Source organism: Pituophis catenifer, unplaced genomic scaffold, assembly GCF_029215685.1.
Source record: "Pituophis catenifer annectens isolate HBS135680 unplaced genomic scaffold, rPitCat1.0.hap2 SCAF_2, whole genome shotgun sequence".
Taxonomy (NCBI): domain Eukaryota; kingdom Metazoa; phylum Chordata; class Lepidosauria; order Squamata; family Colubridae; genus Pituophis; species Pituophis catenifer.
Window position 1 is genome coordinate 218005356 of NW_027256882.1, and position 27003 is coordinate 218032358.

A 27003-nucleotide genomic window follows, 5' to 3' on the forward strand; every position below is an offset into this window, starting at 1 on the left:
AATGGAAGTTTCTTGGCTAAATTTCTCGTTTCAAGCTCTCTGTGATGTGAAACCAACTGTGTCTGAAGTTTCCTTCCTCAATACTTAGACCCTGGCCTTGGCTACCACTTTTTGGAATCGTTTCCCTTGATGTCACCTGCTTTGATTTGACCCTGCTGAGTACTACAGGAATACTTTTTTTCTATAATCCGCCCCAGAAAATGAGGCCATCTCCCTGAGGCTGCTCCAAGTGGCTGGGATAGATTTGGGCATGTCTAGAAAACAGCCAGAGCTCTTTATTCAGTACAGCTTCCAGACTGGCTTGTTCTGTGATTAAAAAAACCCCAAACAGATTCATTCTATAAGGGGGCTAATAAAAACGGGGGATGCAGAGAAGGGCCCTCAATTGCTGAACTGCCGAACTTTTCAAGTCATCTTTCATTTTTATAGGCAAAAAGAGGACACCAACCAGATGTTTCTCCTTTAAGAAGAGTGTAGGAGGCAAGCCAGAGACACATATCTTCTCCCACCCCACCGCTTTTCTGTTTCCAGCCCTCTGGGATTGATATACCAGCCCTATGAATACTACAGTAGTTATTTTTCTTATAAAGGCTAATAGTTGCAATGTTACATATATTTTTCCTCTTCCTTCCCTTTCCTATTTTTTCTTAGCAATGGACACAAAGCAGAAGCACGAAATAAACGCAGATATGAAGAGAAAATGAATCCAATATGATGAAACCAACAGTGTGTTTGGAATATTTAAAAAGAAAAAAAACATTTCCAGCATATTTTTGGCACAGAATCTGCTAATTCAAAGTGCTAAAAAAATTCAAACCCCTTAAGTGTGACAGGATGCCTCTGACATTTTCCTGCTACCTGCCTAACAGATGTTCCTTTCCAGGCAAAAATTGATAGAAAATCATAAATGAAAGCAAAAATGCCTCAGTCCCCAGCCTGTGCCATGTATTATCAAAGAAAAGATTGTAAAAATGTGTAGGATATCTAAGAATAAAATTATCTACAGACAACGTATTTTGAAAAAAATCATCTTTAAAATATAGTATTCAACCATACTGGGGAATATGCTGCAGTGTGGACAGTCCTGCTCAACAAAATCAGGTTTTGCACTTTAATGCGTACCACTGTATGAATGTTCTTATGCTCAACTAATCTAAAACAAAAACCTTGTAGTTCTGTTTCCCTTTTTCTAAGAAACACTGGGGAATCTTGATAAAAGAGAAAGGAAGAGGGAATAATTTTTCTTCACCATTTCCTTTGCCCTGAGCTTCTTTTCCTGCCATGTTATTTAGTTCTAGAAAACTCCCAAATCTCTATTACATTGCTTTATTCCAGGGAGGAAAAAAAAAAATTTCTTATCCTTTTCTTTCTTTTAAAACATTCCCATGTAGCATAGCAGTTCCTTGATCATTTTTGTTTAAATTTGTAACTAATGTTTGTGCATGTCCTCCAAACTCAACTAGAGCACAAGGAAAACATTTTTATTGTGACCCTAGAATGCCCCATTTACACAAAATGTGCACTGGTTTCCAGATTATGCCTCTTCAATGACAATATGTCTTAATATTTTAAAGTATTCCTTCTATGAGTTCCTGGGCTGTAAAAACTGATTTTAATTTTAGTAGGAACTCAACACCAATTGCACAACCACATCCGAATATTACAGGATTGCTTTATTATTCTTGGAATGCGACCTTTTTGTGATCTGCTTCTAGGGAAGTGCTCTTTTTACACCTCCACGTTTCTTCATTTCCTCCACAAGTCCTCCCTACATATATTTTTCTAACTTTCACAGAGTTAATTCACAGAGGCATTTCAATTGTATTTGTCTCCCCAACTACCATATCATTCAGAGCACAACTTTGAAATGCCCACTTGGTGCAATCCATGAGCTCAAATATGCATTTGTTCATATTTCCTCTCCGTTGCCTCTCTCCAGTCATGTCCTACAATATTTCTCCCTTACAGTTCACGCAGTCAGGCACCCATCGGATTGCTCAGTTAGCTTCCAAAGGATTTCTGTAATATTTACAGTGAACAAATGGGAATCAGGCCACTATAAAGATTTTTTTCCCTTGTCTTTCTTTTTGTTATTACTAGAAGAATTGCATGCTGAGATGCAACAGGGGAGGAATGTGAATACAAGAATCAAGATAGCCATTAATTGGTCATAAATTTAGCAGAAAGCATACACCTAAAATTATTTGTTGGCTTGGTTAATATAAATTCCAACAATCACTGAAGTAATCAGAACTGGTGCAAATGTCATTATGGGATAGCAGTGAAGATACAGAAGTTCAATAATTCTGTAATTCAAATTCATACTCTGTTTAAAAAGGTCTGGATAATGTATAAATGGCTCATTGGAAAAGGTTCTTAGAGAAAAACTAAGTTAGTTAGGGTCTCTTTCTCTCTCTCTCTCCCTCCCTTCTCCTCCCTCATCCATTTAGGTACACTTGTTCATCTACAATTTCTAAAAGTGGGGAATTCCATCTGCAACCCTGAGAATTGGTTTTCTTTTATTTAAAATCATTAGGGCTGCAAATGAACGTAAGAATATCCAAAGTTCAAATTGCACAGGGTGGAAGCACTATGCTTTTTTGTGGCTGAGGTGTGTTTCTTGCAAGTTTCTGGCATCCTTTCTCCTGCTGCTCAACCATTTCTGCATGATCAACCTAGCGCTCAATCAATGTTTTCCAAAACACCTGAAGGCCAGACAAGGAATAATGGATGGAAACTGATCAAGGAGAGATTCAACCTAGAAATGAGGATGTACTTTCTGACAGTGAGAACAATCAACCAATGGAACAGAAGTTGCCTTCGGAAGTTGTGGGAGCTTCATCACCTGAGACTTTCAAGAAAAGATTGGACTGCCATTTGTCAGAAATTGTATAGGGTCTCCTGATTGAGCGGGGGGTTGGACTAGATTACCTATAAGGTCCCTTCCAATTCTGTTAATCTGTTAATAGTTCTCCTATTCATTTATTAGTCTGCTTCTTGAGGCTGTCCCCAAAGAATTAAAAAAAGGAGATGAGGTTTGCCTTGAGGTTTGCAAATTTAAAGAAAAAGCAGAGAGACTCACAGACAACAGGAGTGATGAACAAGAGGAAACCAGAGGGAAGTAATTTTTTAAGGCAAAGCAATTGAAGCAATGAGCATGGCTTAGCATTTATAATTCATCAAGTCTAGATTGAGATTCATTTTCAGACATTCTTGCTTAAGCAGTAGTTTAAATGGGGTTAATCTCCAGACACATGGAAATTACTCATAGGCGGTATGTGGGGGAGGGGAGAGAACTGTACCAGTCCATTTACTGGTTAATCAGAAGGATCAATTCATCAATTCCCACGAGTTTCCTTCTGGAAAGCGAAGTGAGGTTAAAGGATATTGGAGATGTTTTTCCTTGTCTCCAAATGATGGCCTATGAATCATGACATCATCGTACAACTTATGCATATGTGGAATTGGCGTGAATCGTATTGGGATATCTGATGCAAAATTGAACATCACGACGACAACATGGCATTCAGGTTATCATTTTTCCTCCCTTGCGTCCAGGATGGGAATTGTTCTCCAGTTTTCCAAATGTCATGGCGAATTAAATCTCCATGTTGCATTTAAGAGTTGATCGAAACCTGAGAAACGAGGCATGAGAAGCAGCAAGGATAGAACTAAAAACCGGGAGCGTTAAGACAGTGAAAATATCTAAATGTAAGCAGGAAACATAAACAGTGGCAACAAAAAGGAAAATAAAGAAGAGAGCAGTTATGGAAAAGGGCCCGATATCTGTACCACAGCTATCACCATAATTAGTAATCACTTCTGCATTTTAAAAAGCTTTATATTTAAGGAAAGCATATGAAATGGAATTATTGGTTTACTTATTCTATTTTAAAGGTGCCCTTTGTCCAAGCAGTTCAAGCCAGTCTACATAGTTTGCAGTTCAAGCCGTTCTACATAGTTTGCTACTATTACTGCAGCCTTGTAAATACAGTAGGTTGTGATGAAGGATACGGTAATTGATTTACAGTAAGCATCATGACTTGGTGGAAATGTTCTTCTGTTCTCTCTAGCATAGAACCAGCAGAATGCAGTAAGCCACATTGCCTATGATAATTTTTTCTCCTTGGCACAAGAACGGCCAAGATTGTAAATTAATTTCTCATATTTCTCTACCTCAAAGTTTGCAACTGTTGCCTTTGATTATATTGATCAGGAATGAAGTTGAAATCCAATTCACTTAGAGAACACCCAGGTGAGATTCTTGAGGGGGGTTTTTTTTGCTCTGCATTCACTTAATACAACAACATGCAAAACGCTGATCTGCCAACAGTGGATGTAGCATGAACTTTCTAGACAAGAAAATATTCTGTTTGACAGCAAACATGATTCTTTAAACAAATGTCTCTTCACATTCCTTACAGCAATCAAACGTAAATAGATGGAATAAGATATTCAGCAAAGACTATTCCAAATGTGATTTTTAGATGTTTAGGTAACGTACCGGTTTTTCCCTCCCCTCCCTTCTTTACAATCAGAATACAATTAAATGTATGTACACAAATACTCACATACCTGAAGCAGATATAGTGCTGAAATCACTTTTGGCACAGTGAGGAAAAAAAATAAAATAAAGCGTACGTTTAATAGCATGCTACATGTTACATTGCAGCCAGGGGTAAAAACTGCCCCTTTCTGTTTTGCAGAGACATTTAGCGATGAAAAATGGACACGATTAGGATGGAATCGCTTTTCCCCCTGCATGTTTCCAGAACCACTTCTGAATGGTAAATGTAGCTGTCTAAATCAAGCCCATGACTTCATACGGAAGAACTACTGGCAAATGAATGGCTGGGTTTCCTTCACCTCCCCAAGCCCTATAAACCGCAAATCATCTTCTCTCAAGCTGGCTTCGCAGTTCAAAGAGGTTGCTGGGTTAACAATATGCAGTAGTTTGGCCCAAGCTACCCTATTTCCATGAATGAATTAACGCTGGGATGTTCCAACTTCGCAAGTCTTTGCATGCTTTCAGGACATGTACGTTTCGTTTCATTATTTTTCACTGACAACTGCATGAGCATGCCCCATTGTCCGCTACAGTTGGCAAGATTCCAAACACAATGCGGGTTGCATATATCTAACAGACAAGAGAGCAGGCAAAAATTATTCAGCAGGTGCAGCTTTTTCCTATTACGCCGCAGGACCGGTCTCATCTGTAGAGCTGTCCTCTGATATGTAAAGAAAAATAGCTACGTTCTTTGTGACATCTGGCAAACCTATTTAACAGCTCCCAAAACAGAAGGATCCAATCCTTTTTTTTTGGGAGGAGATGGAATATTCAGAAATTAACTGCATTTGATTTCCCAGGTTGAGGCCAGGAAAGTTCAAGAAAACATTTTTTAGGATAGCTTTGGTTGTTACTAAAAATTTAAGGACCTAACACTCCTTTTTTTTCTTTCTTTCTTTTTTCTTTACATATTATGGTTTGGAGAACAGTCGTATTCCCACTGAGGTAAAAGTCAAGTCAACATCTTACATTTATTTGCCAAGAGCTGAGATTTATATTGGCCTCGAACAAGCCGGCAGGTGGAACCATCGCCATCACAGACCCCACAGTTATCTTCCTTCACAGGGCTTCCCAGCTGATGATCACAGCCAACAATCTGACAAAAGAGAAAGATGTGCAGTTCAAATTGAGCACCTCCTGACAGTTGGACCCATTTCTGAGCTTAGTTCCCGCCAATTTTCTTCATCACATCGTCTCCAAAGGGCCATAAAGCATGTTCGCAAGAAAAGGGAGAGCAAAATGAATTTGCTTGGTAGAGTTCCATCTGAAATCGGGAGCATTGCTTACAAGGCAAAAACGGTTGTGCAGTATTTAAAAGTTGCTGAAATGATTTTTTTATTTTTTTGGCTTCAGACTCCTGTCAATATTTTTATAGTTAACATGTTTATTATGAACTAGTAACATGATTAAATCTCAATGAAAGTTCATCTTCCGATTTACTATCTTACAGGGAACTTAGCATTTTGCTAAGGAAAATGAAAGTATCAGAGCTATCCATGCATTAAACTAATGAGTGCAAGAGACATGCTGATGCTTTTATTATATCGAATATGAGCAAAATAAAAAAAAAGCCCATTGCAGATACAACTTTAAGTAACAGCTGTAATAATGACTTGTAGTGTTCTGTAACACTACTACCTAGGTAATTAGGCCATAGATAAGCATGTTCAAGTTGCAGCTGTCTATCTAACTTTTATATTTGCTGCTGTCTCGTATCATTTGGGGGTCATCTCATTCTCGGTATTGCAGACTGTTTTCAGAGAGTATTCAGGCAGAGGAACAAGATCATATATAAAACCAAAAGAAAGTCAAAGAATCTGAATTCTATTTTTATTTTTTTTCCCAATAGGAATTAAGGGCAAAACCTCCTCCTCACATTTTTTTGTGACCTTGAGTGCTCCACTCAAAAACAAAATAAAGTCTGATCCATAAAGCAGATGAGTCAAAGAAGAAGGATCCAAATGAGTATGCCATCTCAGTCTTTGATTAACTATTCAGGCTTAAAGCATTTTTACACAAGCTTTACAAAGCTTAAAATAATGACATGCATTTCAGAAGATCAGATTAACACTGGAATATTCTTTTAATAAGCTATTGAAATTAGATTTGATCTAGCTTAAACTGAATCTGTTCAAATTTTCCTTAGCTATATAATCTGACTGTTCAAAAATAGGATTTGTTAAATACAACATAAGGATACAGTTATGTATCTTATAACAATCCCGTAGTACATTTCTTTTAGGTTCAAATCAAAGTAACCAGAATACGAAACTGAGCAGTATGAAGCATCATTCCCATGTTTTCTAACATTTAGGAAACTAGAAATGCTTAAAGGTACTTTCTTAAATCAAGTATTTTAGTCCTGGAAAGTTTTTTTTTTTAAAAAAAAAAACAACCCAAAGCTTTAAATTTAGTAGAGAACATGAGATCTAAGGCCGTCAGACTGCAATTGCAGAGACTGTGCCTGTTGCTTTAAGAAATTCACAGCTGCAAAACAAGAATGCAGCTGTGACTTCTCCCATTCCGTCTGGCTCTCCCCCTTTGTTCCCTATGCTGTTTAATTCAGCATGTGTGAGAGAAGCAGTAGGTAAACTACACCATAGCGGCATCTGTGATATTTGGCAATTCTAGACAGATTTCTTTCAACTTTGGAATCTCCTACTTCTCTAGTGCTAATCATCTGTACTAGGGATGAGAAGTCACACGTATTTGTAGTCTGATGTCAAAACCAAGGAGCAAATCCTTATGTGGATCATGGCATGGTTCAAACTTCAGTCCTTTGATGTTCAGCTAGTTGTGGCTGTAAAATAGGCTGACTTAGAAGCAGCCTGTTATTTCAATAATATGCAACTCACCTGACCCTTATGTTTCCTCTCTATTTCTCCTTCAAGGTCTGAAGTTTTTGTTTCCAGTTTGAAATGATTTTTTTTCCCCCTTCTCCTATCCGAATATGATTTGTAGCAAGTGTTTAACCAGCAGGAGTTAACTATAGGTTTACAGTTTATTTAAGTTTGACTTACACTTACAAAAGCACAACAGCATCCTGCTGAGGTGGGGGGGGGAGTGCAAAACTGTGCTGTGGTATCCTAAAGCAAGTCCTTTTTGTATGTGCATTGTGATGTTGCGTGAATTTACAAAAAGGGAAGACAGTGATGTGCTGCTGCTTTCATTATTCTGATGAAAACAGCAAAGTCCCATGGACGCTCATGAGAGAAGAATAAATGAGTCACACGTGCTTGTAATAGAGTTGGGACCTTGGAGGTCATCTAGTCCAACCCCCTACTCACACAGCATATACTATTTCTGATAAATGGCTATCCAGTCTCTTCTTGAAAGCTTCCAGTGATGGGGTGCCCACCACTTTTGTGATAAGTACCATATTTTTTGGACTATACGACGCATCTGACTATAAGACGCACCTAAATTTAGAAGAGGAAATCAACAAAAAAAAAGTTTTTGGCCTCCGCAGGCCAAAAACTGCGGAGCCTTTTCCAGCCCATTTTCAAGGCTTTTTTCTGCCTGTTTTCTAGGCTTTTTTTGGCCCGTTTTTGAGGCTTTTCTTGGCCTGTTTTTGAGGCTTTTTTTCAGCCCATTTTTGAGGCTTTTTTCACCCCTTTTGGGGGCTTTTTTGCCCCGTTTTTGAGGCTTTTTTCAGCCCATTTTTGAGGCTTTTTCTGGCCCATTTTTGAGGCTTAAAAAATGGCCAAAAAAGCCTCAAAAATGGGCTGAAAAAAGCCTCAAAAACAGGGCAAAAAAGCCCCCCAAAGGGGTGAAAAAAGCCTCAAAAACGGGCTGAAAAAAGCCCTGAAAATGGGCCAAAAAAAAGGCCTGAAAATGGGCCGTGTGGAGGCCAAAAAATGGCCAGCAGGTTTGCGGGGTCTCGGCAATATTCAGTCTATAAGACGCACAGACATTTTCACCCCCTTTTGGGAGACTAAAAAACTGCGTCTTATAGTACAAAAATTATGGTATATAGGGAAAAAAAAATTTCTTTTACACCTAACTGGGAAAACACACCAGTGTACAAACATTATAAAAATAGGTTCAGAAAATAAAAGACAGGAAGCCTATTCCTCTTCTGAATTGCAAGTTACTTTAAAAAAAAAAACCTGAAAATAAGGGATTTTCAGAAAGATGATGACACTCCTAAGCAATTAAACAACTCGCTGAAGGTTTAAAGCTGGTAATTCAGATTTTCAGCACCAATAATCTTAACTTTTGGACTCAGGGCTGTTTAAAAAATACATAACTCAACATAGAGATCTAATAAAATGAAAGCATGTTTTTCACCACATGCACAGATTTTAAGTATCTGTGGTACTTAACAGCAGTCAATCTGAACTTCTGTGAGTTTATAATAAAGTGCAGCAGAGCAAATTCATTGTGCGTTTTAACAGTTATGGAAATATTTTTTTTAATCTGTGTGTTTTTAAAAAGCCACATGAAAGTGTATAGCCACAGTAAACAAAAATTTCACTGACCTAGACTTGTCATAGAATTAGCACCCCTATCGAAATCTGATGAATATTGCAGAGATAATTTTGTATTGCATCCTCATTAGAGGGATATGATTTCCTGAACACATTTGTTGAACTTTTGCCACCGAATTTCAGCAAAAGAAAGCTACAGAATTTAATTACAAGCAATGGATAGGAATTTTGAAGAACCAATAAAAAGAGGGCATCAGATAAACCAAATCACTTACAATAGTGCATCCCTTCTGCAAAACAATGATATCTGATGCAGCAGTCCCCAACCTTTCTGGGTCCATAGACTGACGGCAGCGGCGGGGAAGGGGATGGTTTCACACACGCAACCTAGCTGCTGTGCATGTACAAATTCGTGTGCCCGCTCGCCCCTTGTGCAGCCCGGTCTCAATGGGCTGCGGATGTACCAGTCTGCAGTCTGGGGGTTGGGGACCCCTGATCTAGTGGAACCCAAGAGATATGACTTCTCAGGGTACCTGCCCTTTAGAACAGCCTTCTCCCTTATATCCAGATGGCACCAACCCTACCGACTGTTTGTAAGGCCATGATGACCTGGCTATGCCCGGCTATGCCCTCAGAGATTAGTAGAACCTGATAAATTATGGTGTGTTCCTATGAGGTGCCTTGATTACTTACTGTGATCGTTTTTAATTGCATTTTATTTTCTTTTATACTGGTTTTATAAACTTGGGGGGGGGATTTGCACCATATGTCAGTCAGCCAGAATCACTTGTTGAAGATGTGCACCATAAAAATGACCTGCATAAATACATAAATAAAATCCAGCATTGCATCTGCCTGCTATTCTGAATAGGTATCACTTTTCCGTCTCCTTTACCACTCAAGAAATTCGTCATTGAAAAATTACCATCACCATCACCCCATACTCAGAACATAAACATCGCCTTGGAGAGAAGCCATTTCCACACAACCCTTATTAACAGGTGTATGATTATTCCACATTAGAGATGGAGGGTGGGTGCCAAACTCACAGAAGAAAAAGCAGATGTCTCAGAAGACAGGCATCAGACTTCAAACAAAATATATATATCCATTTTTGTAGACATTCCTTCCTCCTGGTTCAGGCACACTCTTATTTTTTTTTATTACTAAGTCAAGATCAGGGGCAGACAACACTACTTTTTCTATTGAAGTGGATAAAGTTATACCACTCTTAATACTGCAGCAACTGAACAATTAGCATGTGTCATTACAATGATGTTGATGTCAAATCATTCAGATCAGGGATGGGGGAATCTATGGCCCTTTTATGACCTGTGGACTTCAGCATGGCTGGCTCAGGAATTCTGGGAGTTGAAGTTCACAAGTCACAAAGGGGCCATAGTGATTCACTTAACAGCTGAGGCAAGAAAGGTCGTAAAATGGGGCAAAACTCACTTAATGAATGTCTTACTTAACAACAGAAATGTTAGTTAATAGAGCAAGCATCCAGAATACAACTCCAATTAATTACTTACTATGGTCTGAAACAATTCCCCAGAATGAGACCAAAAGGCTGTCTTTCAAAGGGAAAGTTCTATTCCGTAGCATTTATGCTCATATTTGGAACACAGAACATAGAACAACAGAGTTGGAAGGGACTCTGTCTGGGCAAACACCAATTTGAACTGGCTGGATAGAAAATTGTGACACATTTTTATCACACTAAGATTCATACCTAAAATATGTTCACAAAGCAATATATGACACCAGAAAGGTTAGCAACTTAAGGCAATGAGGCTTGTGTAGGCCATAAATTGGCATCCAAATGAAGGCCTAGCCATCTGCATCCCACAGTTATAACTATGTTTGCAACACACATGAATTTTGGCTCTTCTTACAAGTTTTTTTTTTTTTTTAAAAGCCACATAAACCAGCACAGCAATGACAAGTCTTCCTTGAGCCTTGCCTGCTCATAAATGCCTCAGGGTAAAGTCTTTTTCATATTCGTTCCTTGTTACTATTGAGAAACTTGGCCAGGAAATAGTATAATAAAAACAAGCCAGAAAACCTAGCCAGGCATAGATAAATCTTTTTTTCTCTCCCCCCTTTCAAAGATCCCTTCTGCGCCACAAATTTTATGATCAAGAGCCTAATATTGGAACGGGTGTCTCTAATCTACTTAAACACTTGCTTTTAATTTGAACTTTGTTCGTATTTTATAATCTGCTTGACGTGTACCCTGCAGCTTTATTTTTGGTTATTTGAATAGCTACAGATGACAGGATGCATTGCGAGTAAAAACCCAGCTCTCAAAAGTTGGTCACCAGAACTGACTGCAAGAGAGATGTAATCTACTTACAGACTGTGTCGTAAACTAATCTCAAAAGATTGTAAAGAAAGAGAAAAATGTCTACGCCTGCAAAAAATGGAGGTTAGGAATCCTAATTCTGTTTAATTTCTCTCACAAATAAATGTGCCACAGGCTCTGTTAGATAAAATGGAAAGGACTGCTTATTATTTTAACATAGAAAGGAATTTAACAGGGATCTTAATATATGTCACATCATTCCATCTTCTAAAGTGAGCATAAATGTGAAAATGATACATCTCCTGTCTATACTCTTGCTTCTTTGAGAAAGAAAAAGGGAATGAAAAGAAGGGCCTCTATGAAACTAATTCTTCAGACAATTCTTCTGCAAAATACACATGCATATAACCTATTCAGAGAAAGAAACCTGGCCTTTTATGGACCATGATACTAGGGCAGGAGTGTCAAACTCTATTTCATTGAGGGCCTCATCAGAGTTGTGTTTGACCTTGGGAGCCCGGTGGGTGTGGCCAGCTCAATGTCACTCATGTTGGGGGTGCCTGTGGACGGCCTCCTGCAACCCTCTGCCAGTGAAAACGGAGCTCGGGAGGCTGCGACACCTCCTGCAACCCTCTGCCAGTAAAAACGGAGCTCGGGGGGGGGGGTCCGTTTTTGCTGACAGAGGGTTGCAGGAAGCCATTGCAGCTTCCCAAGCTCCATTTTCGCTGGCAGAGGCACCGCAGGCTGGTCCTTTGCTGTTTCCAAGGTGGCCCTGCGGGCCAGATCTAAGCACCCCGCAGGCCGAATCCGGCCCGCGGGCCTTGAGTTTGATACCCCTGTACTAGGGCAACTGTACACGGACTAGGATACTTTGGTGATGGTAACTCGTACCTTAATCACACTGTTCGATTACTCTTAACACACTCGATGTGGGAAGGCTTTGAGATGACCCACAAGCTGCAGCTAGCCCACAATGCAGCAGCTAAATAGCCACAATTATACAACACTTTAAAAATAACTGCACTAGTTATTCACAGGATTTCAGGCTCAACCTGAAACGGTATGTTAGCATCAGGATACACCAGGCATTGCCTTGCTAAGACTGAATCTGCCCATCCAAAAAGGGCCTCCCTCCACAGCATGGAAACTGACACCTCTCTCTTTCTCCCTCTCTCTCCCTCCCTCTTTCCCCCCTCCCGCTCCTATCTTGAGGAAAATCTGAAAGAGAGATTCCTATGTTTACTCTCTTAAATTCTTATAGGAAAGGTGGTATATGAAGCACTTGGCTTACCTTCATTTTCCCCCAAAGATACCTAACCTTCAAATAAAAAGTCCCAAAGGGACTGTCAAACAGAACATGAGCTTTCTTATGCTATCTTCATTGAAAATATGGGAATTGTATGGTGAGCATATGCTTGATATATTTATTTTTTTTATGAATTTCTGGGGGATGTTTGAGTTCCTTTCCCCCCTCTATCTTAGGAATGCTTTGAGTGTGAAACTCCCTACAGATATATTTGATGAAAAGATTATATGATATAAATCTCTTCCAGATTCTATCATATGTTATAGAGAAGGTTGCAATCTCTATTTTGTTTTTTGGGGGCATGGGAGTAATAACTGTTACACCACAGGTGCATTACATTTATAATCACATTTGGACTTTTGAATGGCATATCAGGGAACACATAATAAACATAATACGTGAATAATATACATAATATGTGAATAGGATTTGGAAAACTAAATCTGATTTAATGGTAATTGCATAAAATTTAAAATTAACTAGTTTGATAAAGTTACATGATCCCCATTGAATCATCTCCTGATTAAAGCCACAAAGGTCTATCAAAGCAATGACCAGCATTTTGATTTAAACTCAGAAACTAACTTGCTGCAATTTAAGTGCCATTCTGCTGTAGCAGCTGCTGCTGCATTCTGCATTTGTAGTATAGTAGCTTCTAATTGGTCTTTGTTAGCCTAAGCATGAGCTAATAACAGAAAAAGTCAGCAGCTCCTGATCCAAGAATGGAATCGATAGAGATACTTGGCCATGGCTTATATCTGCTAATCTATCAGGAAGAATCATAAATCCAAGACTACCTCCAAGTTGTACAACCAACTTTTTAGGGATAAGGTGGTGGGGTCTTGTCCAAAGGTTGGAATTACTCTGGAACCAAAGAGCTCCTGACTGAATAACAATTGTATCAGTGGTGGGTTGTTCCCGGTTCGGACCGGTTTGGAAGAACCGGTAGTAAAATCGGAGGGAGGCTCCGCCCACCGACCCGGACGTCGTCAGGAAGCTTTTGCGCATGCGCGCGCGGTCCTGTTGCAAACCGGTAGTAAAGATTAATAGAACCCACCCCTGAATTGTATCTTGCTGTGATTCATCCTAGTTACTTATAGCTTCATTTGTGTTTCCTCCGGTGCCTTATGGGTTGCTTCTAGGAACCAAATGAAGACTTCCTCATAAACTGAAAGTGGTTCCTTGAGGGAGTAGGTACTTTAGTATATTCAGCATCAAGATTAGCAATGTTATCTCCAAAGTACCTTACACATTTATTGAAACATGTTTTTGAAGGCTTCATATGAGGTTTTCTGGTGAAGATAATAAGCCTTGACAATCCTAAAGATTTCTGCTTGGCATGACTTGAGGATGCAGAGGAGCGTACAATATCCTTCTTTGCAACTTTTACAACTATGTAACAAGTGCGCAAGTGTGCTAGGTTTTCAAGATGACTCTTAAAACTGTCCATATTGTAACTATCTTTTGACCTGGTCTGCTGTTAAGGGCTTCCCAGAAAATACCACGTCAGTGCTTTAGAGCAATCATGTCAATGGGCCATTCTGTTTCCCTTTGTTAAATCAACAAGGGTACAGATAAGGTCAACAATCCTGGGTTCTGGAAAATTCCCCAGAGCACTAAAACATTCGTAAAATCCCATCAGTCTCTTCTGTATCACATTAACAATGATAATATTAAAGTTTGGTAGCTTTGCAGATGGCCTGTGAAGGCTGCATACGAACGTTTGCATGAAGTTTGTAGAGAACTATTGTAAAATAAGGAATCAAATTAAGTATAACACATCTTGGAATCCTTCTGTAATGTTATATTTGTGAACTCTAATGCAGCCAACTTTTCCAATATTTCTAGGACTAACATGTGGATTTGAACAGCGCAATCTTTCCAGCTTCTGTTTTGTGTTGTGGTGCAATTTCTAACTAAAACTGGGCTTTGGTTAATTAAATGTGTGCTTTAGTACAATGTGTGTATTTTAGACACAGTATATTCCTATAGTGAGAGCTAGTTTGATGTAGTGGCTAAAATTTCAGACTAGAAACCAGGAGACTGTGAGTTCTAGTCCTGCCTTGGGCACCAAACCAACTTGGTGACCTTGGGCCAATCACTCTCTTTTAGCCCTAGGAAGGAGGCAATGGCAGACCACTTCTGAAAAACCTTGCCAAGAAAACAGGGACTTGTTCATGCAGGCTCCAAAAATTGAACATGACTGAATGGAAGAAAAAAAAGTTTTCATAGATTCACTTCATAAGATATTTTAAAAATGAGTAGAGTTTATGATAGAGTACCCGATTTTCAGGGGAAAAGCCCCAAGTTCAACTACTGTTATTTCCAAATAAGACTAGATTTATTCTTGAATTCTTAGAGAGCCTCTTCTATTTGTTGTGAGTTCACCCAAACTCTTTAAAATGAGATGGGCAGCTATCTCAAATATCAAATAAATAATAATTTGGTGTTGAAAATACAGTATAAGCCAAAACCTTATGGCCCAATACTGTAAGCATTTTTTTAAAAAGAGATACAACTTAATGTGAAGAGAATGGAATGTATTTATCAAAGAACACATAAGAAATTGGTATGTATCAGAAATAAACCAATTCATCCATTCTTTGGTAACTCTGTATCAGGTTTACCAGATCTGGTGTGCAGAAATCCATACGAAATGGCGGCAAAGAGATACAGAAAGCAATAAACTCTAAGTACTGGTTGGTTGTATCTGCAGTCCAGATCTAAAATGATGCCTTTTTTAAAACACAAATTTAAGTACATTGTGTAATGCCTAAAGCCAGATACCTTTTGGTCCCTAAGCTATAAAATTTCACAAGCTTTTCTTCATTTCCAAAATACAACAATGATAAATTATCATTCCCAGCTTTTTCCTAATACTACAATCTGTTCCCTTTATCAGTTGCCTCATCCTACCCAATCTTTACATTTTTGTTGCTCATTATAACAGCCACTTTTTATAAAGCTTTTTTAGCATTAACAAATAAGAACTGCACATAATTTGGACCAGGGGTGTTAAACTCAAGGCCTATGGAGTGCTTAGATCTGGCCCACAGGGCCACCCTGGAAACAGTGAAGGACCAACCTGCAGTACCTCTGCCAGCGAAAATGGAGCTTGGGAGGGCTGTGTGCGGCCCTCTTGAGCTCTGTTTTCACTGGCAGAGCGTTGCAGGAGGCCATTGCAGCCGAAATGGATCTCAGGAGCCCGTTTTCACTGGCAGAGCGCTCGGGCCATCACAGGTGCCCCTGACATGAGTGATGCCAAGATGGCCACATTCACTCTGCCCCCCCCAGGTCAAACACAACCCTGATATGGCCCTCAGTGAAATCCAGTTTGACACCCCTAATTTAGACAATTCAGCAAGTACAAGAGAGCTTTTCTTGTTAATAGTCCTTTGAGCCAGTCTTGAGGATTAGGTGGGCAGGTCTATGCAGCTTTCTTGGCAATATTTTCAGGAGCATTTTCTTCTTCATTTTAGTTTAGGGCTAAGAAATTGTGACTTGCCCAAAATCACCCAGCTGACTTCAGTACCTAAGGGGATAACTAGAACTCAGTTTCCCCTCTCCTAGTTCAACACCTCTAATCACTACATCAAACTGAATTTGCTTTACATCCTTGTGTAAGCTGATCCCAAAGAAAACGTGGAAATACGTTTGACCAAGAGCCTTGGTGGCGCAGCGGACTAAAGTGCTGTTAAAGTAGCACTTAGCTGCCAGCTGCCTGCAATTACTGCGAGTTCAAATCTCACCAGGCTCAAGGTTGACTCAGCCTTCCATCCTTCCGAGGTAGGTAAAATGAGGACCCCGATTGTGGGGGCAATAAGATGACTTTGTATAAAAAAAGAACACCGCTTAAGCAAGTATATACAAAAGTATGAAGGTTATTGCTTAGCGCATTGTAAGCCGCCCTGAGTCTCCAGAGAAGGGCGGCATATAAATCGAACCAATAAATAAATAAATAAATAAATAACTACACACAGTAGTCCTCGACCAGTTCTTAGCAACTGTTCACAGTTATGACGGAGCTCCCACAAGATACTTATGACCCAGTTCTGCAGTTCCGACAGCCACCCCTTCTTCTGTGATCCTGTGACTGTTATTTTTGGGTGCTCTGCAACCAGTCCACGTTTATGGCATTTGCAACATCCTGTGGTCATGTGACCGCAATTTATGATGTTTTTGCTTTGCTTTACTTCCAGTTTCTGGCAAAAAACATAGCAAAGAATGGGTTCACTTAGCAACCATGAAGATCGCTTAATAACTGTCACAAAAAGGTCATAAAAATGGGTCCAGTCACAGGGTGACCTGCTTTACGATCGTCACAACTTACAACTGTAATTGCCAAGTTCAAGTACAGTCCTAAATGGAGAATTACTTGTATGCAGAAGAAATGTTTAAGAACTTATTGAGAGACCTATGGCACAAACAGTGAAAGCATTTTTGTTCCAACGTTTTTAAAACAGCGTGCTGGACAGCATATTTATTTTAAATATACAAAAAGCTTGCCCATCAATCTTTGAAATACATCAAAGTATTAAAACACCAAGAATCATTACGAGCTAGCACGCTACAGTATTCACATTATAGCATCTGTAATTCTTCTTTAGCTTCAATGACTTCATTATATAGCTGGGTATCAGCACTTGAGCCATTCCAGCTGAAAGCACATATATTTGCTTTTAAACACACAGAGCTTCTTTTGTTGATAGAAAATAGTCTTTTGGTCAAATGCAAACAGCAGCCCCCAAGCCCACTGGAGTGCATCTTTATTGTCAGCGTTGGAGCCAAAAGAGGCCTTCTGTTGTGCAATCAGATAATTGGCTTGTACCCTTGTGAAACCAAATTCGGTAGGTTCACCCTGACCTCAGCAAAACACTGAGGTTTAGACTTTGAGATCTTAAATTGCAACTCAATCCGTATGCTGCCAAGGAAATCTCGCACAAACAACATAAAATGAGAGAGGCAGAAGCACAGCCGGCTGGAATACAACTGTTTCAAAAAGTCACAAATTTTCCAAATGGAAGGAAGATAGCCAGCATTCATTTGCATTAAAGTGGGTGTTTAAAGGCTTGAACTAGTTAGCATTTTTCACGGAATGCACTGCAGACCCTGAAGCCATTTTAAAGACAACCAGATGATAAATCTATTCCTCATAAAATAAATGTCGCTCAGCCTGGAGCCCTGGATGTGGTTGAGCCCATGTAATGATGTTAATTCTTGTGGCTGATTGTTTTTTTTTGCAGATGGTCTATATGCTATTTAAAATTCTGCTATATTTTTAAAATCTTGTTTTAAATGTTGTTAGCTGCCCGGAGTCATGTATTTAAGATCAATACATATAAATTCAATAGACAAACAAACAAACAAATCCTGCAAACAAGGAGATAAGCTTGACTCCTCCTGGGGCTTAGGACCGGACCACTAATGGATGGAACTGGAGTTGAAGTCTCATAAAGAATAACCCGTCTTGGTTTATATGTTACTGCTGCTGTTGTTTTGCATCATTATCGTTATGTCATGACCTAGGAGCCTTTGGGGAAATGGTGGTCAAGAGACCACAAATATACATTTACAAACTCTGGAACACAAAGCCAAAGCTTTTTGGACGCACCTGGAAATGAGAATGCCTTGAGGCAGGTATGGACAACCTGTGATCCAATGACTGCATATCACCCTCTTGGCAGGGTTCCCAGACCTCTGTTCACCTTTTTTAGCAAAAAAAACCCCCACCAACATTTCTGGCCTAAATGTTGCTTTGGTATGAGAAGAGTAGTATTTGTTTCCCTTGGCTTGTGGTAAAGGGAAATTTCAATGCCTCAGAAATTCATCTTGGCGTTCTCTTCCTTTCCCCCCTAGTGGAAAAGCTTAAAATTAGTGTGTTCCCAAGTAAAAATGCAATGATGCTGAGCAGCATATATGTGTGTATACTTAAATTGATATGGTTGTTGTGGTCTGCCAGCAGCCTGCGGAGCTGGCAGTGGAGTAGGACAGTGAGGAGGCTGGGGAGGACAATGGGCCAGTCCTGGAGTCAGGGGAAGGCCTGGATGAGGGCTCTGCATTGGAGGCAGAAATGGGACCAGGGCCATCTGGGAGTTATGCATGGACTCCGGAGCCTCCAGCGGCAGATAGCAGAGAGGCAGAGGAACAGGAGGAGCCTGTTCCTAGCACACGCATGCGAAGAGCTGCCAGAAGGCAAGAGCAGCTAAAGTGAAAAGAACAACTCGGGAGTAAGGCCAGGAGATGATTGGCCCCTACCAGAAGGCTTAAAAGAACAGCAACGGCTGTTGGGAACTTTGTAGGAAAACAATGTTGCTACATTTGTTTCTTGTGGGCATCTCTTGCTTCTGAACTTCGTGGGGTTTTGCCAAGAAAAGCCTTTGGCAGGGTGCCAAAGAAGACAAAGGTTGGTGATAAGGCCAAAGGACTGTTTATGAAGAATTTGTTTTGGAATTAATTTGGACTAAGCTGAGAATGAAGTAATTCTCAGCTATTCTAATAAAATATGTTTGTTTAGGACTGATTGTGTCTGGTAATCACTACTTGGGCCTAGGTCACAACAGTGGCTTCCAAACAGCTAGGCCACAATCGGGATAGCCTCTAGTGTTCAAAAAGTAACCATTCACACAAAATGCACATGTGCCAACTCATAACATCCCACTTATAAGGAACAGGCTAACTTCAAAAGCTTTAATATTGTCCATGTGAAGCATTTTAGGAGACAGCCAGGTGAAGAAAACAGCCTCACATTTAAAAGAACACAGTAAATTGTTGCTGCTTTCCAACAGCACCTATTGAATGGGAAGTTAAGAGTTGACAATTTATTCCTTGCAGACAGCTGGTCATTTGCATCCTTTTAGAGGGTCATGGAAGCACATTTTTTTGCAGAGTACAGGGACCAGGAGCACTACTCAGATGACCCTGAGGATACAGATAAACCTCCAAGTGCTTCTACGACCCTCTAAAATGATGCAAATGACCAGCTGTCAGCAAGGAATATAAATCCTTCCATTCCCCTCTATCTTGTCAGAGCTGAAGAAGCTTCTTGGATGAAAAGTGAAATATCTTCAACGAAAAACAAGAAAGTCCAGATGCCTCCTGGAAAAGCACCTTTTGGACAACCGTGACCTGGATGACTGAGAATCTCTACAGATAGTTGGCAATATGGTTGTCACAATAGATCAGATGATACTTGCACTACACAGCTGTTTTCTTGCAATGCAGAGTATAAGGAGCATCTTAGCAGGATGTCAAGGCCAATATATTCAATACTTTTGGAATGTGTGTAAAAAGATATTAAGTCCAAATGTTCATCTTCCTTTCCTCTTCTGCACAAGTTTTAGGATTCATGCATGGCTTCCAGAGGCAAGATGAGACAGTCTTATAGATTTTGAACCTAGGCTCGAATCTAGAAGCCCTTTTTATTGTCAAAGCTCGATACTAGAAACTGGGGAATAAGATAGTGAGAATGAGAATATGCCTTTCCTGCTGTCAAAATCATAATTAACTGTCCTGTGCTTTAGATTAGGGATACCAGTTTTCAGAAAGAGATACCCGATTTCCAAGAAAGCTGAGCCACAGAGTATTTTGCTTTAAGAAATAAATGGCTGGAAGGCAAGTTGCCTGTAAATTTTATCTGTCTTGCATTAACCATACTCCGCTTAGCACTACTGCCAGCTCAGACTGGAGTCTGTCAACTTGGCACAAGAAATTCCTCCCCCCTCCTTTCTGATACCAAACTGACACAGTGGTGAGTACAGTATGGTTTACAACAGCTGATAAATCTAACTAGGGAGATCTGCTGATTGTATCTGAACAAGGCTGCAGATGTCAGGATAGATTGCTGAATGATTTACAGCCACATGTTACATGTGCTTCGGTTGCAGGAGGATTTGGGAGAAGGGTGAGGGAAAGGCGTCTTTAAGAAAGGGCACGTGCAAGCCACAGAAAGGATGTAAGGAGAAACAGCCCCATCTTTCATAACCAAGACAGAATAAGTTGTCTACTGAAGTTTGGCGCAAAGGCACAGCCCACTGTCAGGACTGGAGGAAAGTATGTTGCTTTGAATACCACTGTTCCCACAACGAATGTGTTATCACACCTCGGGAACAAGGAAATCAAAGTTGTTGTCAGGGACAGGAGCAAACCAGCAGGGCAAGGTGTAAAAGTGGGAACAGCGATTCAGTCCAATCTCCACATTTGAGTCCCAAGAAGAAGGACAGGACTCTCTAGACATGCCTGGTGACTATGAGTCAGAACAATGACATGTCATAAAGCACAAGAGCGCCAGTCTAGCCCAGTGACTGGTGCTCTTGTGCTTTATAACACCCAAGCGTTGCAGCGACCTCCTCAACTACCTAGACAACTCAGTGGCAATGGCTCAGGAGAATGATATGATCAGGAGAAGAGATGTGGGTTGAGGAGAGGCTCGGAAGCCTCACAATTTGGACATTCACACACAAGTAGCTGGTAGAAGGAACACATTTTGAGCTCTGTGGCAAAGCATAGGTGCCACCACTGTCTCTGCCATGGCCCAAGAGTTCTTGGGGCCATTTTGTTAAACTACTGAAGTTTGCAGATGACACAACAGTGATCGGTCTCATCCGAGACAATGATGAATCCGCATACAGACGGGAGGTTGAACAACTAGCCTTGTGATGCGACCAGAACAATCTGGAACTGAACACACTCAAAACTGTAGAAATGGTGGTGAACTTTAGGAGAAACACTCCCATACTACCACCTCTTACAATACTAGACAACACAGTATCAAAAGTAGAGACCTTCAAATTTCTAGGTTCTACCATATCTCACGACCTAAAATGGACACCCAACATCAAAAAGCACAACAAAGAATGTTCTTTCTGCGCCAACTCAGAAAGCTCAAACTGCCCAAGGAGCTGCTGATACAGTTCTACAGAGGAATTATTGAGTCTCTCATCTGCACCTCTATAACTGTCTGGTTTGGTTCTGCAACCCAACAAGACAGACACAGACTTCAGAGGATAATTAGAAGTGCAGAAAAAATAATTACTACCAACCTGCCTTCCACTGAGGACCTGTATACTGCACGAGTCAAAAAGAGGGCTGTGAAAATATTTACAGACCCCTCGTATTCTGGGCATAAACTGTTTCGACTCCTACCCTCAAAACGATGCTATAGAGCACTGCACACCAGAACAACTAGACGCAAGAACAGTTTTTTGCAGAACGCCATCACTCTGCTAAACAAATAATTCCCTCAATACTGTCAAACTAGTTACTAAGTCTGCATTACTATTAATCTTCTCATCGTTCCTATCATCCATCTCCTTCAACTTATGACAGTATGACTGTAACCTTGTTGCTGGTATCCTTAAGATTTATATTGACTGTTTCCTAATATGATTTGATTGCTTATTTGTTCCCTATGACTATCATTAAGTGTTGTACCTTATGATTCTTGACCAATGTATCTTTTCTTTTATGTACACCGAGAGCATATGCACCAAAGACAAATTCCTTGTGTGTCCAATCACACTTGGCCAATAAAGAATTCTATTCTATTCTATTCTATTCTATTCTATTCTATTCTATTCTATTCTATTCTATTCTATTCTATTCTATTCTATTCTATTCTCAGAAAGAATAGCACATTCTCATTGTGCTGAATGTCCTACTTACATTCAACCCTTCAACTACCTGTTTACTTTAACGTAAGCCTTTAAGCTTCTTTGTGGGCTCAAAGCATTTCATTTTTGTGCACCATTGAGAATGCTAACCTCATGAGAAATCCACATTCAGATTTCTGGAAGGCTGATATTCCCCTGACCGAAGCATACAAAATGCAAGACTAGGAGGCTATTGCCCAAGAAAGACATCCAAAATAGAAGTAGCCATAGAGACATGGAGTCTCAGGTAATTTTCAAGGGAGTTAATTGGAGTTCATGAGGTTGTCAGTTCTCTTAGAACAAGCTCTTCTCTTGACATAGGAGAAGATCAACTTTCCACCCAACACAACTTTCCTGCTTTGATCCAGCTTCAGTCTGCCTCTTCTTCCTTTTCTCAAACCTGTACTAATTCAATTTATATTCAGTGTAGGAAAAATGCACATTTAGAATACTAAATTCACTTGGACTATGCAAAGCATTCCAAAGTGATGTTTCACAAAACATGTCCATGTGGGTGAAACTGAGCACCTCTCTGAAAACATTAAAGCTTCTGCATCTACTGATAGGCTTGCATTTCTTCTTTGAAGCCTACCCCCAGTTGTCCGCAAATGAATATCCATGCATAGATGCTTGTGGTTTCAGAGCTGAATGCTCAATTTTTAACCATGCCTTTATATTGCAACATCTGGGGGGGGGGGAAATATTTGTCCAAGCCTGGTTCTGCAATATGCAATGTTTTTCTTGATTTTCAGCTCTGCATTTCAATTTTGTAAAAGGTCTTAGAGTGCATGCCTGGTAGCTAACTGGCCAGACAAAACAGGTTAAAATTTTAAAGTATTTGTGCATATGTTTTCATAGAGCTCTGCTAAACACAGGAAATATCAGGGTTGCTGTTCCTGCAATGGCAGGGCATTATTACTTAGGCAACAAAGCTAAGGCAACAAAGCTAAGGATCCTGTTGGCATACTCCTTGGGCAACTGGTAGGAAGAACCCTCCCCTTTGGTGTTTGGGTTTGGAGGTTGTCACTTCAACTTCCATGTTTCAGCTGTTGGATCAAGTCAGGCCAGGAATGCTTGTGGACTTCATCCTATGAGCGCAGTTGCCTTTGATGATTGCTGGCTGGATTCAGGTGCTTCAACACTCATATCTTCTCTAAATTTAAACCTCTAAACTTTGCTGAAGATGTTACCTAGCCTGGTAATGAAAAGTTTGGAAACAAGCTCATAAAAGGAACCTTCATCCTCACTCATATCTTCCTCAAACTGAGGTTTACCCAATACTTCACTTGACGTTCCAGTGATCGCCCCCTTGCCACTTCAGGGGCTTGGCAACATGGCTGCATTTATGGCTCCTTGCATCCCTCTAAGTCATGTGACCACATTTTATGAGTTTTGCTGAAAATCAGCACTTCTGGTTTTATGGCAAAACCGCACAACATATGGAATAATGGGTTTGCTTAATGACCGTGGTGTTCGCACTGACAACTGCCGCATTGGCTTAACAACCACTGCAAAAAAGTCATAAGATCAGTTCAGTCACATGACTTGTTTTATGACCATTGTGACTTATGGCGGTAACAGTCAGGCTCCATTACGGTCATAACATGTGTACTACTCATACATCTCTCTTCAGACACAGAGAATCAGACCTCTGTAGAAAGAAAGGCTTTCCTCAACCTAACAGAAACAGCATTGGGCCCTCACAATGCAATCTCAGCCACTTCCATGCTTGTGTGAATCTGTTATTTAAATAAACTAAGCTGATACTTCGAGCGGTTTTTAAGAGTTGGCATGCACGAAACAACTTTAAGCATTTTAAAGCGGTAAGAAGATGAGTAATCATCAAGACTTCCTATGTGTTTCACGCTGGATTGGAATTTACCAAAGGAAAGCATTCAAAGAAGGAGACTTAGAACATTGCAATGATTGTCCTGGCCCTGAGAATTAGTGGTTTAAAAGGATTAATGAAACACAAGAAGGAAACAAAATTAATTTCCTTGGCTTGCAAAATTCCTTCTCAATCCCTGAAACACAAGAACTGTCATTCCTGATTACCACAGGTTTTATGGTTACCATAAAAACAGCTCTTCTGGTCTAGAAACCTCCCAGCAGGTGTTTCAGTAAAGATTGGCAAAATTAGTTATATATACAGTTTAAATTACGTGTAGACAACTTATTTGCATCCAGCTCTGAATTAGAAAATGCTTGCAGCGTGTGTAATCCTGACCAATATGGAAAATTCTTTAATTCTTTATAGGATTGGATTTCTGGCATTTTAAACAAACTGGGGATGTTTGAGAAAGCATTTTCCCAAATGACACAAGATTTGACTTTCAAAGTTGTCAAACATCCCAAAGCAGTATTAAATATTCTAAAACAGTACAAAAATACTTTTGTCCCAAAAACGTATTTTAAGTCCAAACATATTTAGAAATTAATAGCAATAGCACTTAAACTTATATACCACTTCACAGTGCTTTGCAGCCTCTCTAAGCGGTTTATAAAGTCAACCTATTGCCCCCAACAATCTGGGTCCTCATTTTACCCACCTTGGAAGGATGGAAGGCTGAGTCAACTTTAAGCCTGGTGAGATTTGAACTGCCAAATTGCAGGCAGCCGGCAGGCAGCAAAAGTAGTACTGCAGTACTGCACTCTAACCACTGCACCACCGCAGCTTTTTAAGAGAAGCATCCTTTTTAAGGCAGTGAGAAAATTATTTTAAAATTTAAAATTTATTTAAAAGTCAAATGCGTTAGAAACTCACTGCTTCCCAATGAAACAAACATGGTTCTCGATAGACACGAGAGGCAAAACCTGCTAATTTTACACAGCCAGTAAATTTATGAGAACGCATACTCCTAAAATCTATATCTCACACATCGACATACTGGAATATTTCTGTTATTCTGCAAAGGAATTATTTGTTCACAAAAAAATAAAGTAACTGACCTGATGTTTCGTAAAATATAAAACAGTCTTCAAAAGCATGGAAGTATGTCTATAAACATTCTTCCTTTCCTAAGCCTGAATATTTGCAGATAAAGTTGGCAGCAGCTGTTTCAAATGGAAGAAGCAGCCTGCCTTTTGATGTCATAATTTACACCCATGAGCCTCTATGGATGTTTAACCTACGGGGAACTTGGTAGTTATCTTTGCTTTTAATGCCTAACCTTTTAACCCTCAAAGGTTGTAAGTTGGAGGATGATATTTCAGTGTGTCTTTTTGAAACTCATCAATATTTCTTAGTCCCAGCTGCAACCCAGCACAGAAAACAAACCTATTCTTGGGTTTGGTTTCAACTTATTGTGGGCTTAGTATATAAAGGGTTTTGATTAGCACTCCTTTAATGTTTATGTAATAAATAGAAACTAATGAAGGGGGAAAAGAGAAGCTTAGATTCCATGATGAAGTAAATAAGTCATATATAAGACCATGAAAGAAAGTGTATAAAATAAGTCATATATAAGACCATGAAAGAAACCCTCTTCTATGCTGGGAAATTACATGCCAACCTCCGAACTGAAACATGAGCAGGGCTAAATAACTAATGATTGCTATTTGTTAGGCTGCACTATCTAAAATAGTGCCGTCGTCCCCCAAGTACATTTGGTACACTTCACATATATGTCTCCCATAATCCTGTGCCAATTGCTGTTATTAGCTAAGGATTATGGGACTAGAAAAACAGCGCTTCTGGAGATCACTGGACTGGAAAATGGCTGATTTAAACTGCAGAATGGGTAACTAGGTTACCAGTATAGTCCTCCATTCACTAGAGAGAATGTAAAAAGTAAGCTTTTAATCCAAAGAAACTTTAGGCGTGAAGGAAGTCCAATAATATTTCTAAATATCTTTTCTGCTGTTCCCCCACTTTTGTGATACATCCATCAAGTAGCACCCTCTGAAAACATGTCCACAAGGCGTTAGCTAAGGATTATGAAAATTATGCCAGCTATCATATTTCAAAGCGTGAGGCCTTAAGCCTCCATGTGCTACGATGGACTTGGCTCTCTTCCAGGGTCCTATGAGAATATTTCAGTCTACCCAATGAATACAAGTTGCACGATAGCTCCCATATTATGCGCTCCCCCTAATATTTCTATGAAAGAAATACAGTTCTGACAGCTTGGTACATACATACAATACTCAAATGCAATTCAATCAATTCAAAAGCGGGAGTGAACAGTGTATGTTCTGCCTATAGATTTTCCTCTTTAATTTCTTACTTGTATTTTAGCTTGAAGATTTCTACTCATATAGTTTTATTTCAGGCTTCTTTCATCAGCCCTGCAAGGCATATGCCGTACGTCTGAGATGGGGCTACAGTGCTCACTCGGATTGACTTATCTTGACAGAAGTGAGATTACACAGTAAGACACTACTCAGCTCACACCATGTACTGTAGTAATTGATAGAACTGTACCAAAACCTCATCCCTTCCAAGGATGGGGATGAGTTATTGATAGAACTGTATCAAAGAAGTCCTACTCCTATCAGTGATTGATAGAACTGTACCAAAATCCATCTCTTTCACTTCCAGGAAAATGATTAGGACCACAGAAGTAATGCCATCTTTGGATTCAGCAATAGACCCAAAACTTTACAGAAAATTTGCGACTTGCAGTCGCACGCATTCATAATAGCGAAAAGGAGTCTTTATCAGATTTAATTTAATTTAATTTAATTTAATTTAATTTAATTTAATTTAATTTATCGCATTTCTATGTCGCCCAACTCCCAAGGGA

The 27003-nt window shown here is 39.8% G+C and overlaps 1 protein-coding gene across 1 annotated transcript in view; it reads right to left on the minus strand.

The window, feature by feature from the left end:
* Window positions 1-27003, minus strand: part of ADAMTSL1 (ADAMTS like 1) — a 508728-nt gene that overhangs the window by 150066 nt on the left and 331659 nt on the right. Inside the window, exon 6 of the mRNA XM_070938587.1 lies at window positions 5537-5663. Within this exon, the coding sequence (XP_070794688.1) occupies window positions 5537-5663 (127 nt within the window). The remainder of the gene's footprint in view (window positions 1-5536; window positions 5664-27003) is intronic.